At 40.0% G+C, this 13,269-nt stretch overlaps 1 protein-coding gene across 4 annotated transcripts in view; it reads right to left on the bottom strand.

The window, feature by feature from the left end:
- Positions 1 to 13,269, bottom strand: part of LAMA4 (laminin subunit alpha 4) — a 157,274-nt gene that overhangs the window by 75,212 nt on the left and 68,793 nt on the right. For all 4 annotated transcript variants that reach the window (XM_037842608.1, XM_037842609.1, XM_037842610.1 and 1 more), the window contains exons 9-11: positions 7,076 to 7,187; positions 4,202 to 4,369; positions 1,216 to 1,409 (exon numbers count right to left, since the gene is read on the bottom strand). In XM_037842608.1, coding sequence (XP_037698536.1) covers positions 1,216 to 1,409; positions 4,202 to 4,369; positions 7,076 to 7,187 — 474 coding nt within the window. The remainder of the gene's footprint in view (positions 1 to 1,215; positions 1,410 to 4,201; positions 4,370 to 7,075; positions 7,188 to 13,269) is intronic.

Below are 13,269 nucleotides of genomic sequence, written 5' to 3'. Positions count from 1 at the left end.
CAGGGTGGGGAGGATGGACTGGAAGGAACAGAATGGAGGAGAGAAAGGAGGAGGCTTGCTTGGTTCAGAGATGATGAAAGCCAGAACTAGAGATATTTTAGACGAATAGAAAAGAGGGCAGGAAGAAAAAAAACTCAGATGGTAAACTGGCAGATCCTATGCTTGACTGGATGAGGGGGTGGGGGAAAAAGGAAGATTCAACGATATGGATGAGTCCCAATGACTATCTTAAAATCTTGAAGAAATTGTCATTTTGTGTTTTAATTTTCTCATGAAAGATGATCATGCATTTGGCTAACAGAAAGCACTATACTGACCACTATTATTCTAAAAACATTGGCTATGGGTTTGTTCCTATCAGATTGGTGGTACTGAGAGTAATTTGCTTTTATTTAGGAAATTTTACAGCTCTTACTGAGAGATGGTGATGAGTGAAAATCAGGGCAAAGAGCCAAGTTTAATTTGGAGTTACTGACAATAAAAATAAGCATAACTAGTTAATGAATTTACTCATAGTCATTTTCCATTTGTGATGGTGCTTTTTAACCCTAACCTTTATAAATATGTCCAAATTTGCACGTGTCTTCCTATCAGAAGGAAGATGACCCCTCTGGATGGTGGTTGTTCTGAGTGCACGTGGTGCTTGGACTGGACATTTGACCACCACTGGTTCTCTAAATCGTGGGTGACACTGATGATTGTCTTTACATACCTACGTTGTATATGGAATTTTCCCTCACCTCTTTGTATTTGCGTGGCCTTGGCTTGAATTAGTCTACCTCAACTGCAGCTGCTGGCCAGCCAGGCTGTTTGATTTGCCTAGTGAAGCTCTCCAGACATGACACATGCTCTTCCAGGAACACAGTTCTGGGCTGCTTTGGTGTTCTAGTGCTCTCAGGATTAAAACAGTTACGCCTAGAAATAACGCGTCGCTTACCCACTTGCAAAAGCAACACATCCGTTCACCCAGACTCAAGCACCAAAAACAATTGCATTCTTACAAATATAAGAACCAAACAATTATAAATACTTTCAACTGGATTTTAGGTACATTTCCTTAGATTAGCAAATCACAGCAGCAAAAAAAGAAAAAAAAAAGAAAAAAAAAGAAAAAGTACCAATGCTTAAAACATTTTATACTACCTGTCCCTTCTTGGTGTAACTTCACCTTATCTATGCCCAAAATGCCTTTAGAGTCCCTTGTGTCCACTGTACCTCGTGATCCCGCTGCCTGGCCACGGTGGCCCTGTTCATGTCTTCAGCATCCCTGACATGATTAAGGGCCTGGTCCAGTGATTCTTGGAGGTCTGACAACTTAGCATGGTAGTCGTCCAGCTGCTCCAGGATGACAGGAAACAGCGAGCGGGTGTCGTTGTGCAGCCTCTGCCAGCTTTCAGCCTGGCTCAGCACTGGGGAGAAATGGAGACAGAAACTCAGCCTGAGCTTCTCCTTGTCTCCTCCCACTACACCCAGCATTTAGCAAAGTTGTAAACTTATCAGGCCAGGCCTTCTTGAGTAACGGAGAATGCAGCTGTTTTTCACAAAAATAGCCCCACGTTCTATATTTGAAGTAAAAGCTGCTGTTTTGTAGAGCTGCGGAGTCCCTGGACTGTAGTCAACTAGGAGAAAGATTTGATTCGTTTTCCCATTGAGATGATTATGCATTATGTGAAAACCATGTCATTATACTCTGCTTACTATTACCCAGCTTACTAATAATTTTACCATATAAAGAGGACTTGGATATGCTCTAGTTTTCTCTATTAAAAATAACCTGATTTATCTTGACAGTAATAAGGTAAAATGATGTTTATAATCACTCATTTGCTGCCTTCTCTCCAGACAACTGTTTTAGTTAGCTTCTGTAGGGCAACCCAAACCATTATTTTTGGGTGGAAAGAAAATCTGATGGCAATGATGTGATATTCTTAAACTTGATATGAGTCTTTATTCTCTGCTCAAAAGTACCTGCACTATGTGCCTTCTTGTTTTTCTTCAAGGAGTATCAGTCTGTCTTGTGGAGGTGTGGAATTTTTTTTTTTATCACTGGTAAGCAGAAGACAATGTTCATGGCTCAGTAAAGACAACAGTTGGAAATGCATCCACTAGGCTGAAGGTGGCTAAGGGAGAGATGTGATCGGTCCTATTTCCCTACGTGGTCTTGTTAAATTCTAAAAGAGGCAAGGAGCTTGCCAGCATCTGGCTGTGACGTTAGAGCCCCAGGGCTCCTGAGCATCATTGGCCTCATCCTAACTTAGAAAAGGGGGAGAGCCTGAGATGTTTCCTTCGTTCTTTCTGTTAAGACTTTACATGCTTGGTATCCTAATATACCTTTATGACAATAATAGTCCTCTTCTAGAATATCCACAATAATTACTAACAGAAGTTGATAGTGACAATTGCAGGAAAATGACTTAGTGCAGGTGTTTTTAGCCCTCTTTGTGACATGGACCCCTTTGCAATCTAGTGAAGCCTACAGACCCTTTCTTACAAAGTACTTTTAAATGCAGAAAATGAAATATATAGGATTAAAAAGAGGACCAATAGATTTTTAAAAAACCAATTTGGTGATATAATAATATATGTACTTCATTACTAATGCATTCAATTATAAGATCAAGGGCTAATAACTGGGTCTAATAACTACCATAATTTCATGTTATTCTATGAGTTTAAACAATGCTGCGGGAAATCAGCAACAGCTAAAATATGGTATGCAAATCTGTTGTTTATTTTGTTGATTGTGTGGATTAAAAAGGCCACAAATTCTTTCTTTCTGGCTCCTCTTATCAATAGGTGGAGTTGATTTCCCCATACTGGTCTGGACTGCTCTTGACCAACAGTGGAAGAGACATTGTTGAGTTCTAAGCCTAGGTCTCAAGGGACCTTGCAGCTTCCATTGTTGCCTCCTTGGAACCCTGTTGCCATCTGAATAAGCTTGGGCTGGCCTCCTTGAGGGTCAAACCCCAGGTGGAGAGAGAGACCCAGCTATCCCAGCTAGGGCCCCTAACATGTTTGTGAGCTGAGCTGCCCCAGTTTCAACTCAAATTGCCAACCTGTGAAATCATGAGCAGATAAATATTTACTATTGTTTTAAACTTATATGTCTTTGGTGGCTTGTTAGACAGCAACTGATAACTGATACGGTGACCGAGTCATAGGTTTAAAAAGATTACTGTGGTTTGTTCCCACCTTTACCATTAAAGGAAATGTTAAAATTCACTTGGAGATTAGTGAAAATAAAGATTTAACTTGTTTCTTTTCCAAGTTTACAAACCACCTGGACCTGTGTAAAGAACCCTTCGCCTAGAGAATTTCCTGTAACTGCACGCAGTCCCTGGTTGGGTCCTGAGACGCATCCCATCTCACACACCATGTTCATTTTGTTAGACTGGTCCTGCGGTTGGCCTGGCATGTAACCTGCCCTGTCGTCAGGCCTGTCTCCGCTACCCCATCATCCTTGTTTCTGTTTCCCCAAGACTCTTGCAGAATGAAACACAGCTTATCTGCCATTCCTCCGAACCCTTCTGAGCTTTTTCTAAAGGGTTTCCCATTAATAACCATAGAAGAACAGATTATAATAAAAAGTAAACAAAACAAACTCCGAGGGAAGTTGGAAAACAATAAGAAATTGCAAGTTTCCTACTGAAGGCAGCACACTCATGTACAAAGGAAAACAGAACAAGTTTGCCAAATTGAAATATGAAAACCTAAATTAAAAGTCATCCACAGCCCTTGAAATATGAATGCTTATAGTCTTGTAACTTGCCTGCCTTTTTAATAAAACTTCTCTTATTGTGGTTCTTGGAATTGGTTCTCTTCAGTCCTTTTTTCCCCTGTTTTGTAAGTTTTCACCAGCTGCTATATCTCTACTTCTTCCCCACAGGAGTTAAAGTTTTGTAGATTCCTTGTAGAATCTCAGCTGTTTCCCAAGAGCTCAAGGTTGGCCTTGGATCTAAAAATCTGGGTCACATAGTCAAGTTGTCCTGAATGCTTCCCTGAGGTCACATATAAATTCTAAATAGCTCTGAATAGTGGAATTAGTGGCTTTGACAAAATACTGTGTCCCAGACTCTGTGTAGCTCTGAATAGTGTAATTAGTGGCTTTGACAAAATATTGTGCCCTAGACTCTGTGTCCTCCCGTGGAACAAAGAAAGAAAGCAAGCATGATCTGGGTCAACTAGAAGTTGATGCACCTACGTTCATGGGCTTCGTCTGCCTCCTCATCCACAAGCTCATGCTGGGTAAGGAATGGTTGACGGCCTCTGATCTCCCGAAGCATCACCTGTGCCAACACCAGCTTCTCAGAGATTTCTTCTGGGCTAAGTGCCTGCTCCTCCCCATAATAGAGCATCTTGTTGTTGACCTCTGAAAGAAGAATACGGTGAAAGAAGGCATTAGGGAGAGCTGATCAGGCATTTCACAGTGATGCAACTGAAGACGAAGAGGGATGGTGGTGGGTGAAGGGCAAGGCTGATCCTGAAATGGAAAGAGAGGCTCATTCAAAGACAGTGAGTGGGGTTCACATTGTGAATACTGGTGTTGGTGTCAGAGTTCATCACAAATTCCAGACAGAAGTAGACCTAAGCAACCAACTCTTCTCTGTTTCCAATGAGGTTCCTTTGGGATGGGAATAGAATGAATACAAAGACCACCCTGCTTTCATAGACTGCAAATCTGAGTATGTCAGTGGTTTGACAACTTTAATAGTTAAGGCATACAAATCTGGGGTCTTTGATTAACTTTCTATATAAAATGCTTAACCTGTAGAAAATGTTCTAAGAGCTCTCCTGTCATATGAAAGATGCTTTACAGGTATTCAATTTAGCCAAGGGTTTGGCCAAAGCTCTAAGCCAGACTGAGAGTACACTGATAGTTGTTAAAATGGGTTTTTCAGGTTGTTTTACAGACCGGACATAAAATAGGGGTTTGTTATAGTATCGTGTTCATTTTTATCATAATTTTTTTTGGGGGGGGGAAGGCAATGACTATTTGCCTTCTGCATTACATCTGCTTGTCAAGATTGGGCCATTTTGATTTGGGGGTCATTTCTACCCCATTTCCAAAGTAGGATGTACAATTTACAACTGCAAGTAACCACTGAGGTTTAGAGGGATTAAGCAACTGGAATAGTTCTCTGACTCCCTCTGCCTCCTACACATTAGCAAAAGAAAGATATGTAATTGTCACCTTGTTCTATGACAGCTATGAGAGGAAGTATTTTATCTTCCTGGCATAAATGAAATTGTGAGTCTGTGCTTTACTATGATCTATGGAGTTGGCCATAGACAAGATGGGTAAACACACACTGATGTCACATAAATCATACCAAGATGAGGAGCTGCATTTTACATGGATAATAGCTTGAAGGTCACTGGCAGTTATTTTAGAAATGGTTGGGAATAAGAAATGGTTGACCATTCGTGTTGAACAGCATTCTTGAATTCCAAAGGAAGGATGAGAAATGGAGGAAGAGGTCTTTAATGATATAAGTATTACTGAGAAAGTTATAGGGAAATTAAGATAATGCTTAAAAAAAAACATGAAGAGGAGGTTAAACATACAATTTTCAAGTAAAGTCTAACATCTTAACTCCTGAAATAAACTAAACATAGGTATTTCTTCCTCAGCTCTAGTAGTTGCAATGCTGAATTCTTTGGCATTTTGATGCAAACATTGTATATACAATTTTGATCTGTTTTATTTTAGCCATGTCTGATGTAGATTAGAAAAAGAAAGAGTAGACAGAAACATTTTTACCTTTGGTTTGGAGACTATTCCTACATTGCTATTAAAAGGCAGAAACAGTAGGAAATTATTGCTTCCCATTTACACTTTTTTTCATCCTCTCTCATGCTTAAAGGGTCAAATAAAATTCAAATTCTTTGCAAATGAAAGACCTTAGAATCAAAAATTTGGGTTATATCAGCAAAGGTGAATTATTTGCTCTAAATGGCTTACTTGGGTGCTAGTTTTATTTGCTGCTTAAAGAGGCATTTAATTTTTAGTTGGTTGAGGACATCTAATCTTCTAGGTTCAGTATTACTTTTTTAAAAAATTAACAGTAGCTCTAAGGTGAAATATAGAGGGAAAGAACATTTTGTCATAAATGCAAAAGCATGAGGTTGTAAAGATGGGAATGTGGAATGCTTGATACGCATGTCATTTGTTTTTATTATGCTTTATAGGCACCAAAGGAAATGTAATAAATGATTAATCTTGCTAAATCATATGCTTTTGTCTGGAATATGCCCCTGATACCTTGGTATAAAGACCGAATCTCCCACTGTGGGTCCCTGCCTTTTTTGTCCTGAGATGCACTTGGTGTTATCATCCAGCCTGTAATATATAGGATAATCAAAATATGGAAATACAAAAACACTGTATCTTTGCAGATTCAAACCTAAGGAATTTGTCTTTATCTTAGAACAAATGACATTGCCTGTTTTCTGTGGTAAACTGAAGGCAGCTTTCAGTGCGCTATTAAGATAGTCTTCAAGACACTAAATGCACTTATCACACGTTAAAGCATGAATAAGTAAACCTTCAAGATGTAAGGCAAAATCTGCCACAATGCTTTAGGGCAAAGGAATCTCACACAGGCCCCCCCCCGCCTTTCTTCTGGTTTGGGGACCCTGGAGCATGTTGCCTGCCTGGTCCTTGGCAAAGAGCATCAAAGAAACCTCTCATGATAGTTTGGATCAGCCAACAACTTACTGCCACTCACCAAAGGTAATGTTTTCTCTGCAAGTAACTGAGAAAAATGTGTGACTCCTGCTCAACTGTGTTTTAGAAGTACCATAGCATGTAATTTCCTCTGCTGGAAAGGTAATCTGGCATTCCACTGCTGAAAAGGGAATGGCTCTGTAGATTTACTCCTGAAATCAACCGATAGTAACGAGGGCTGAGTGCTCAGAAATCCCAAACAAATAAACTTGAAATGAAAACCTTCTATAGGATGAAATCTGTAATACTCTAACAACTGTTCCTGGCACAGTAGCCATTATTTTTATTGCTGTTAATAACATGAATGGTTCCTTGACATTAAGCCAAGCCAGAAGAGGATATATTTACCTTGGATTTTGTCCCTCATATTGTGGGCCTGTTCGACAAGCTGAGTTGCATGGTTAATGGTATCCATGGTTTCTTTCTGGACCAGTTTGTCCTTTCTTGAGGCTTGATTCTCCTGCAAATAATGCATATAAAAACTAGATTAAATTTATGAGAAAGGCATGTTGTATAGGTACATGTGGGGGCTGGAGGGCATAATGCATTCCATAAATATAGATTTTCCTGGCATATGAAAATTCTATTAACATATAAAATACTCCCAGAAATCATGCTTGAAGGCTGATGTGATTCACAGAATGATCCAGCATCACATGCAGATGCTATTCCTATGCCATTGTTCATAGCCTGATCTACATCAACTGTCATCCACATGCCATTTACCCTTTGAATTTGATTAAATTTTTATTTTAAAATACTCTCAAACTTACAGTTACAAAAATAATGCAAACCCCATATAGAAAATTCCAACATCCCCCTACCTTCTCAGATACCCAGATCCACCAAATTTAACATTTTGCCACATTTGCCATATCATTCTATCATGTATGTCTATCTCTTCCTATCTACCTACCTATCAACTCTATCTCTATCATCTATCTATCTATCTATCTATCTATCTATCTATCTATCTATCTATCTACATGCCTACCTACCTACCTACCTGCAGCTAGCTATCTAGCTGTCTGTGTTATGGTCCAGATCTGGTTCTCCTCATGGATGATTTCTAATGTTTTAATTTTCTTCTTTGCCAGGGTCATTGCTTTCTGTTTCTTTGTATGTTTTGTGATCTTTTGTTGAAACGTAGACATTTTGATATTTTAATGTGTTATTGCTGGAATTTAGACTCTGAGGTATCTGTTTCTTAAGCTTGTTTCCAGCTAGTGTTATGACAGAGCTTTCCAGAATGCCAGGAGCTAACAACAACAACAAAAAGGAAAGAAAAAAAAAAAAAAAAAAAAGAGGAAGAAGGAAAAGAGAAAACACCTTTCCTGATCTATGCAGATTGACCTGTGCAAGTGCTCTCCTTCAGGGCTTATCCAAGAAAAAATTTAGGGCCTAGCTCTAGGTCAATGTGTAGGGACCTCCCTGATGCTTTCTGCACATGTGTCTTGTCTTGAGCATGCTCATGTGGTCCTAGAATTTTCTTGTCTTCATGGCTATAAAATGTCTCCACTTTCTTATGAAACAGTTTCCTCATGGGAGTGGGCACTGCACTGAATGTCCTACAGCCAACAGTCCCTTGCCCCAGGAAGCTGACTTCACTGCTCTCCCACAGCATTAGTAGGAAAGCTCAGTGAGCCGTCTAATACATGCAGGGCAAGTTCTGGCACAGTGAATCCCTCAAGCCACCACCAGACAGATCGGGCCAGCCATGCATGCTCCCAGTATGCATGAGGGTTACTCTGCTTCCTCTTGAATCAGGACCAGGGATCTGCACTGGGAGGGGAGTGAGCTGATTCCACACAAAGCTGGCTTTTAAATAGCTCTTTTCTTGATTCGGTGCTTGCCCTGTTACTGCAGTCCTTTAACTGTTTCCTGGAGCTTTGAGAAAGATGTTTCCACCAGTTCTTGCTGGTTGTTCAAAGCTTCTGTGGGGGGATTGAGCCCTGAAGCATCTCACTCTGCCATCTTGATCAGGGCGGGTCTCTTCCCTTGGAATTTTTACTGTACTTCAAAATGCCATAGAGTTACCCAGGTCTGCTGATCAGTTTGACATTGTGTGGACTAAAGAGCTTAAATGTTCAAAGAGAAATGTGTTGACAAAGTGGACAGACCTTGAAATGATCCACACATCTAGTGACTCCTGGGTGGTCCAGCCACAGAGATTTAAAGGATTATGCTCAATGGGCTAAACTCTGTTTTCAGTGCTTCATTCCAAATTCCTATCAACACTGATGGCATTTGTGTACAAATAACTGCTGAGCCAGATTTGACTTAGAACAAATGGAGCTCTTCTCCAAGAAGTTGTTACAATTCTCTCACTTTAGGAGTTTGTGCTTGAGATATCACATATATTTGTGAAAATTAAACGCCAACTTAAATACCAACCCTTTTGAAGAAAGGTGTGTGTGTGTTTGTGTAGGTGTGTGGTTAAGGACAGAAACTGATCAATGAGCACAGAAATTGTTCAAAGCCAGGACACTGCCCTGGATGCACAGTGTGGTGGATGTGCACTTCCTTTTGGAATTAGAAAGAGGGATTCATGGGTTATATTTAAGAGGAAGGGGAGTTCTTCAGTCTGGCATTTGGTAAATGCCCACTTGCCTTATCTGAGCTTTTTGTGTTCAGGTTGTAAGAAAGTGCTGCAGGACCTGAAGGAATTTCATAATGATCTGCCATGCAGAGTGCTGGTAGACCCATTGCACAGAGTTTCCCCAGGACAGGGAAGCAGCTGTTTCAAACCTCTCTCCCTTCATCCAGTATCCTGTTTAGAGGTTAAGTCCATGATTTTTTACCTGCAACATTTGAACACTTCCTAGGTATAACCCAAACAGCCAGCCCTGTAAGATACTGCAAGGAAGAAAACGCAGAAGTGGGGCAAACATATGGCCAGAGGCTTTTTATCCTGCCATACTGTAAGTCCCTCCATGCAAAGCAGTGCCATGGAGTTGTGAAGCTCCCTGTGCAGCTGCAATGGGCCACTAGTCACTTCATTTAACTGTGGGCTTTCTGAATGGACACTGCGATTTGAGTCATTGCATTCCTTCCTCTAATTTCAATCTTCCTCCTGGCGTGTTCTAATGCTTTCCTGAGAAATCATATTTGTGGTCATTTCAAAATTAAATGATCCAGAGAAAAAGTTGAATCTAAGTCTTGATGTCACCACTCCCACCCTTTAAAAAAAATATGGACAACAAGTATTTAAAATATTAAAGAATTTTTAACAAGTAGAATTTTTATCTAGTTTAATCTGGGTTATATTTGCAAATTACAACGCTTATACTTTTTACTTTGGCTTTGCCCTTTAAGGGAAAAGCCCCATTGTTATTACTTAACTTAATTTTTGATATGGAGACAATGGAAGTGGTGAAAGATGATGTCATACTTTTAAGAAAACCTTTTCTTTCTGTTAAACACCAGAGGGCGCCACAACATTTCTCTCATCTTTAGATCTAAATTCCTATCCATATTCTTATCTATATAATTCATCTATGTTTTTCATAAAAGATCCAATTAGTAGTGAAGAGGAACAGCTGTAACTTTAAATTGCATAACCACCAGATGTAATGTAAAATGATGCCTTATTTGAATGCTTTTTTTTTCTGTAACTTTGCCTATGGAAGGAAAATAATGAAAAGGGCACATGGCCAAATAGGTGTGCCTTGCTTTATGAAAAGGTGAAATTGAAAAATTATCTTTCAACTATAAACCAGGAGATGATGATTTACATGATAAATGAGTTAACTGCTTACATCAATGATGAATTCTCCTCATACATATCTGATATAAAAAATGACAAGAATTTTTTATAATGCAATGAATAAAGAGTAGTGTACCTAAAATAATAATTTTTAAAAATCAACTAGATTAAGTGAGGATGGTAACCAGCATCTGGTCATATAATCCATTGTTTAAAATGGGACACTTTTGAGAGTGAAAGGGGAAAATTTTAATAATTACTCTGGGAAACTAGCATAAATGGGGATAGTCCTAAACAAAGCAACAGTAGAAATACTGGTATGCTATTTCAGCATCTGTACAGGAATATCTACTTCTGTGGTTTACCTTCTTCCTAAACATTAATGACTTTCAAGTACCTTTCCAACTCTGATTTCTCCTCTGAGCTACAGACACATATCTCTTACTGTGGGCATTTCCACAGGTACATCACTCTTAAAACACCCAGAGTACTTCATTCTGTATATTTAGTCTTAGTCACCCATTTCTTTAAGCCGGAGCTTCCCTCCTTGCCAGCCCTCAAGCCAATTGGTCACCAAAGCTTTTGATTCCACCTGCCATTCTGTCCTCTCTCCTCATCCCATTACCACAGTCTCAGTCCATCTCTGTTCACTGCAAATCCTTTTCAAATGAAGGCAAGGTAGCAATCAACCACTCTCTTGCCTAGACTACTCAATCAGTGCCCTAACTGGTGTTCTTGTCCTCAGACTCTTCACTGCTCAGTCTATTATCCATACTGCAGAGGAATGTGTCCTAAATTCAAAGCTGATCAAGTCATTGTTCTAGGTAATTGCTTCGATGACTTCCAAAACATGCATGATGGAGCCCACATTCCTGAGCATGTTAGGCAAGGTCCCTCATGATCTGGCCCCTGAAGAACTTTAGCATTATCTCCAGATCCTCATCTTACAATTAATCTTCTGTAAGGCTGAGGCCAAAGTTCTTCTAGTCCCAAGAAGATACCATGTTGCCGTGCTCTGGTAGTACTTTTCCCTTGCTTGGCAGTACTTGATAAACTCCCAGTCATTCTTCAAGACACAGTTCAAGCAGCATCTTCTCTGAAAAGCCTTCCCTAATGTATACCTGATGAATTAACCGTTTCTTCCTTATGCTTATCTCTTTAGCCTGTACCATGCCTCTATTATTGAATGTTGTGTTACAGTTATTTTTAGCATATTTGTCTTCTCTACTTGACTGGGAGCTCTTTGAAGGCAGGAGCCTTGTTGTAGTCATGTCTGTATCCCTAGCACCCAGCACAGTAATTGACATATAGCAGGCGTTCGGTAACGCTTGTGGAATTGAGACATACTCATTCTCATCCCACCTTATTAGTTGCACCAGTGATGGACCTCAGATACTTCTGAAGTGTGGAGCTGACTTCTTTTCTAGTCCATCCTAAGTATCTCTTTGCATGAGTTGATATACAGGGAGCTTTTCCTGTGGGTGGCAGAGTAGGGAGGAGAGCAGAGGTGGAGGAGATGGAGAAGGTAGAGGAGATGGGGAAGTGGAGGGGCCACAACTTCCCGAGCCAGCCCTTGGAGACTGGGCTCTCTGACTTGGGGCTTCACAGGGCACAGAGGCCCAGGTGGGAAGAGGCTGCATCCAGATTGGGAGATGGCCACCATTTCTTCCTTACCTTGTAGCCCAACGCTGCTCTGACCTTGAGCACAGTGGCTTTGGGAATATGGAACACAGGACTCTTGGCATAGTTTTTGGCATTTTCATCAGAGGCATGATCAGCAGTGGCAACTTGAGGCCCTTTAGAGCAATGGCTATTTGTGGAACACAGTTGAATGGGCATCCTTTAGGAGGTTCTCAGAAGTAGGTGGTGGGAAAGAACCACAGGACTTTCCAACATAGGGCTGGAGGACTTGGATATGGAAGTTGATGCAAAACCAGTGACTTTAAGTTAATGCAACTTGTGAGATTTGGGTTACATGAGATCTATGTGACAGGTAATTTTTAAACAGACGTATTACTTGTCAAGTTCAAGAGACAACATTACTGTGAATTTATCACTGTGGGATTCTACGATAAAATCCTTTGCTCTACTTAAAGCCAAATATTAGTTACCTTCCTGATAGATGCCCAAGGCAAAGCTTTCCTTAAATCCTTCTAAGAATCAATCATGGACTTTTCTAGACTAAGGGCTTGAAGGATGCTTGAGAAGTTATTAAGACCAGCTGTGAGCATTTGATTTGCAGTGTTTCATCAGGTTCTCTTACCAGCAGGCTTTTGGTTGTGGTCAGAAGAATGTTATTTTCAATAAGAAGCAGAGCAAACAGCCAGGTGAGAATTCCTAGTAGCTTTATCATCAACTTCCGGCTTTGTTGCCCAGGAGGCTTTTCTACTGTAATGTCACTTTCAAGGTTGCATTATTTCCTCCGTATGAATGGCTTCATTTAACTTTCATAGAAGTGGGAAATTGTACAACAAAAGGATGAGAAACTCCTGTTCTGAGCTGTGAGAGTCGCTAATCTTGGTGAAAATATTTCCTCAAGAACTTGAGACACTTTCGGCAGATTCCACCAGGATACCAAAATGAAATAACAATGAGTTTTCACAAAGATTTCTTTCTTGGTATTTCCTTTGAAACTTAAGAGATTTCACTGCTCTTCAACCTCTAGTGGTTGGATTAATATGTACCATTGGATACAGTGAACACAATTGGAACACAATTGTCATATGTGGGCTCAGAGTAATTTACATTTTCAGAAGCACAATTTCTTAAATGTAAATATCAGAGTTATTTTAACCTTGATTTTTTTGTTAGAAAATGAGAATTTTTTAAAAAAAGA

Source organism: Choloepus didactylus, chromosome 7 (genome assembly GCF_015220235.1).
Source record: "Choloepus didactylus isolate mChoDid1 chromosome 7, mChoDid1.pri, whole genome shotgun sequence".
Lineage (NCBI taxonomy): Eukaryota > Metazoa > Chordata > Mammalia > Pilosa > Megalonychidae > Choloepus > Choloepus didactylus.
The sequence above is the reverse complement of the archived record's forward strand: the minus strand, read 5'-3'. Positions and strand labels throughout refer to the sequence as shown.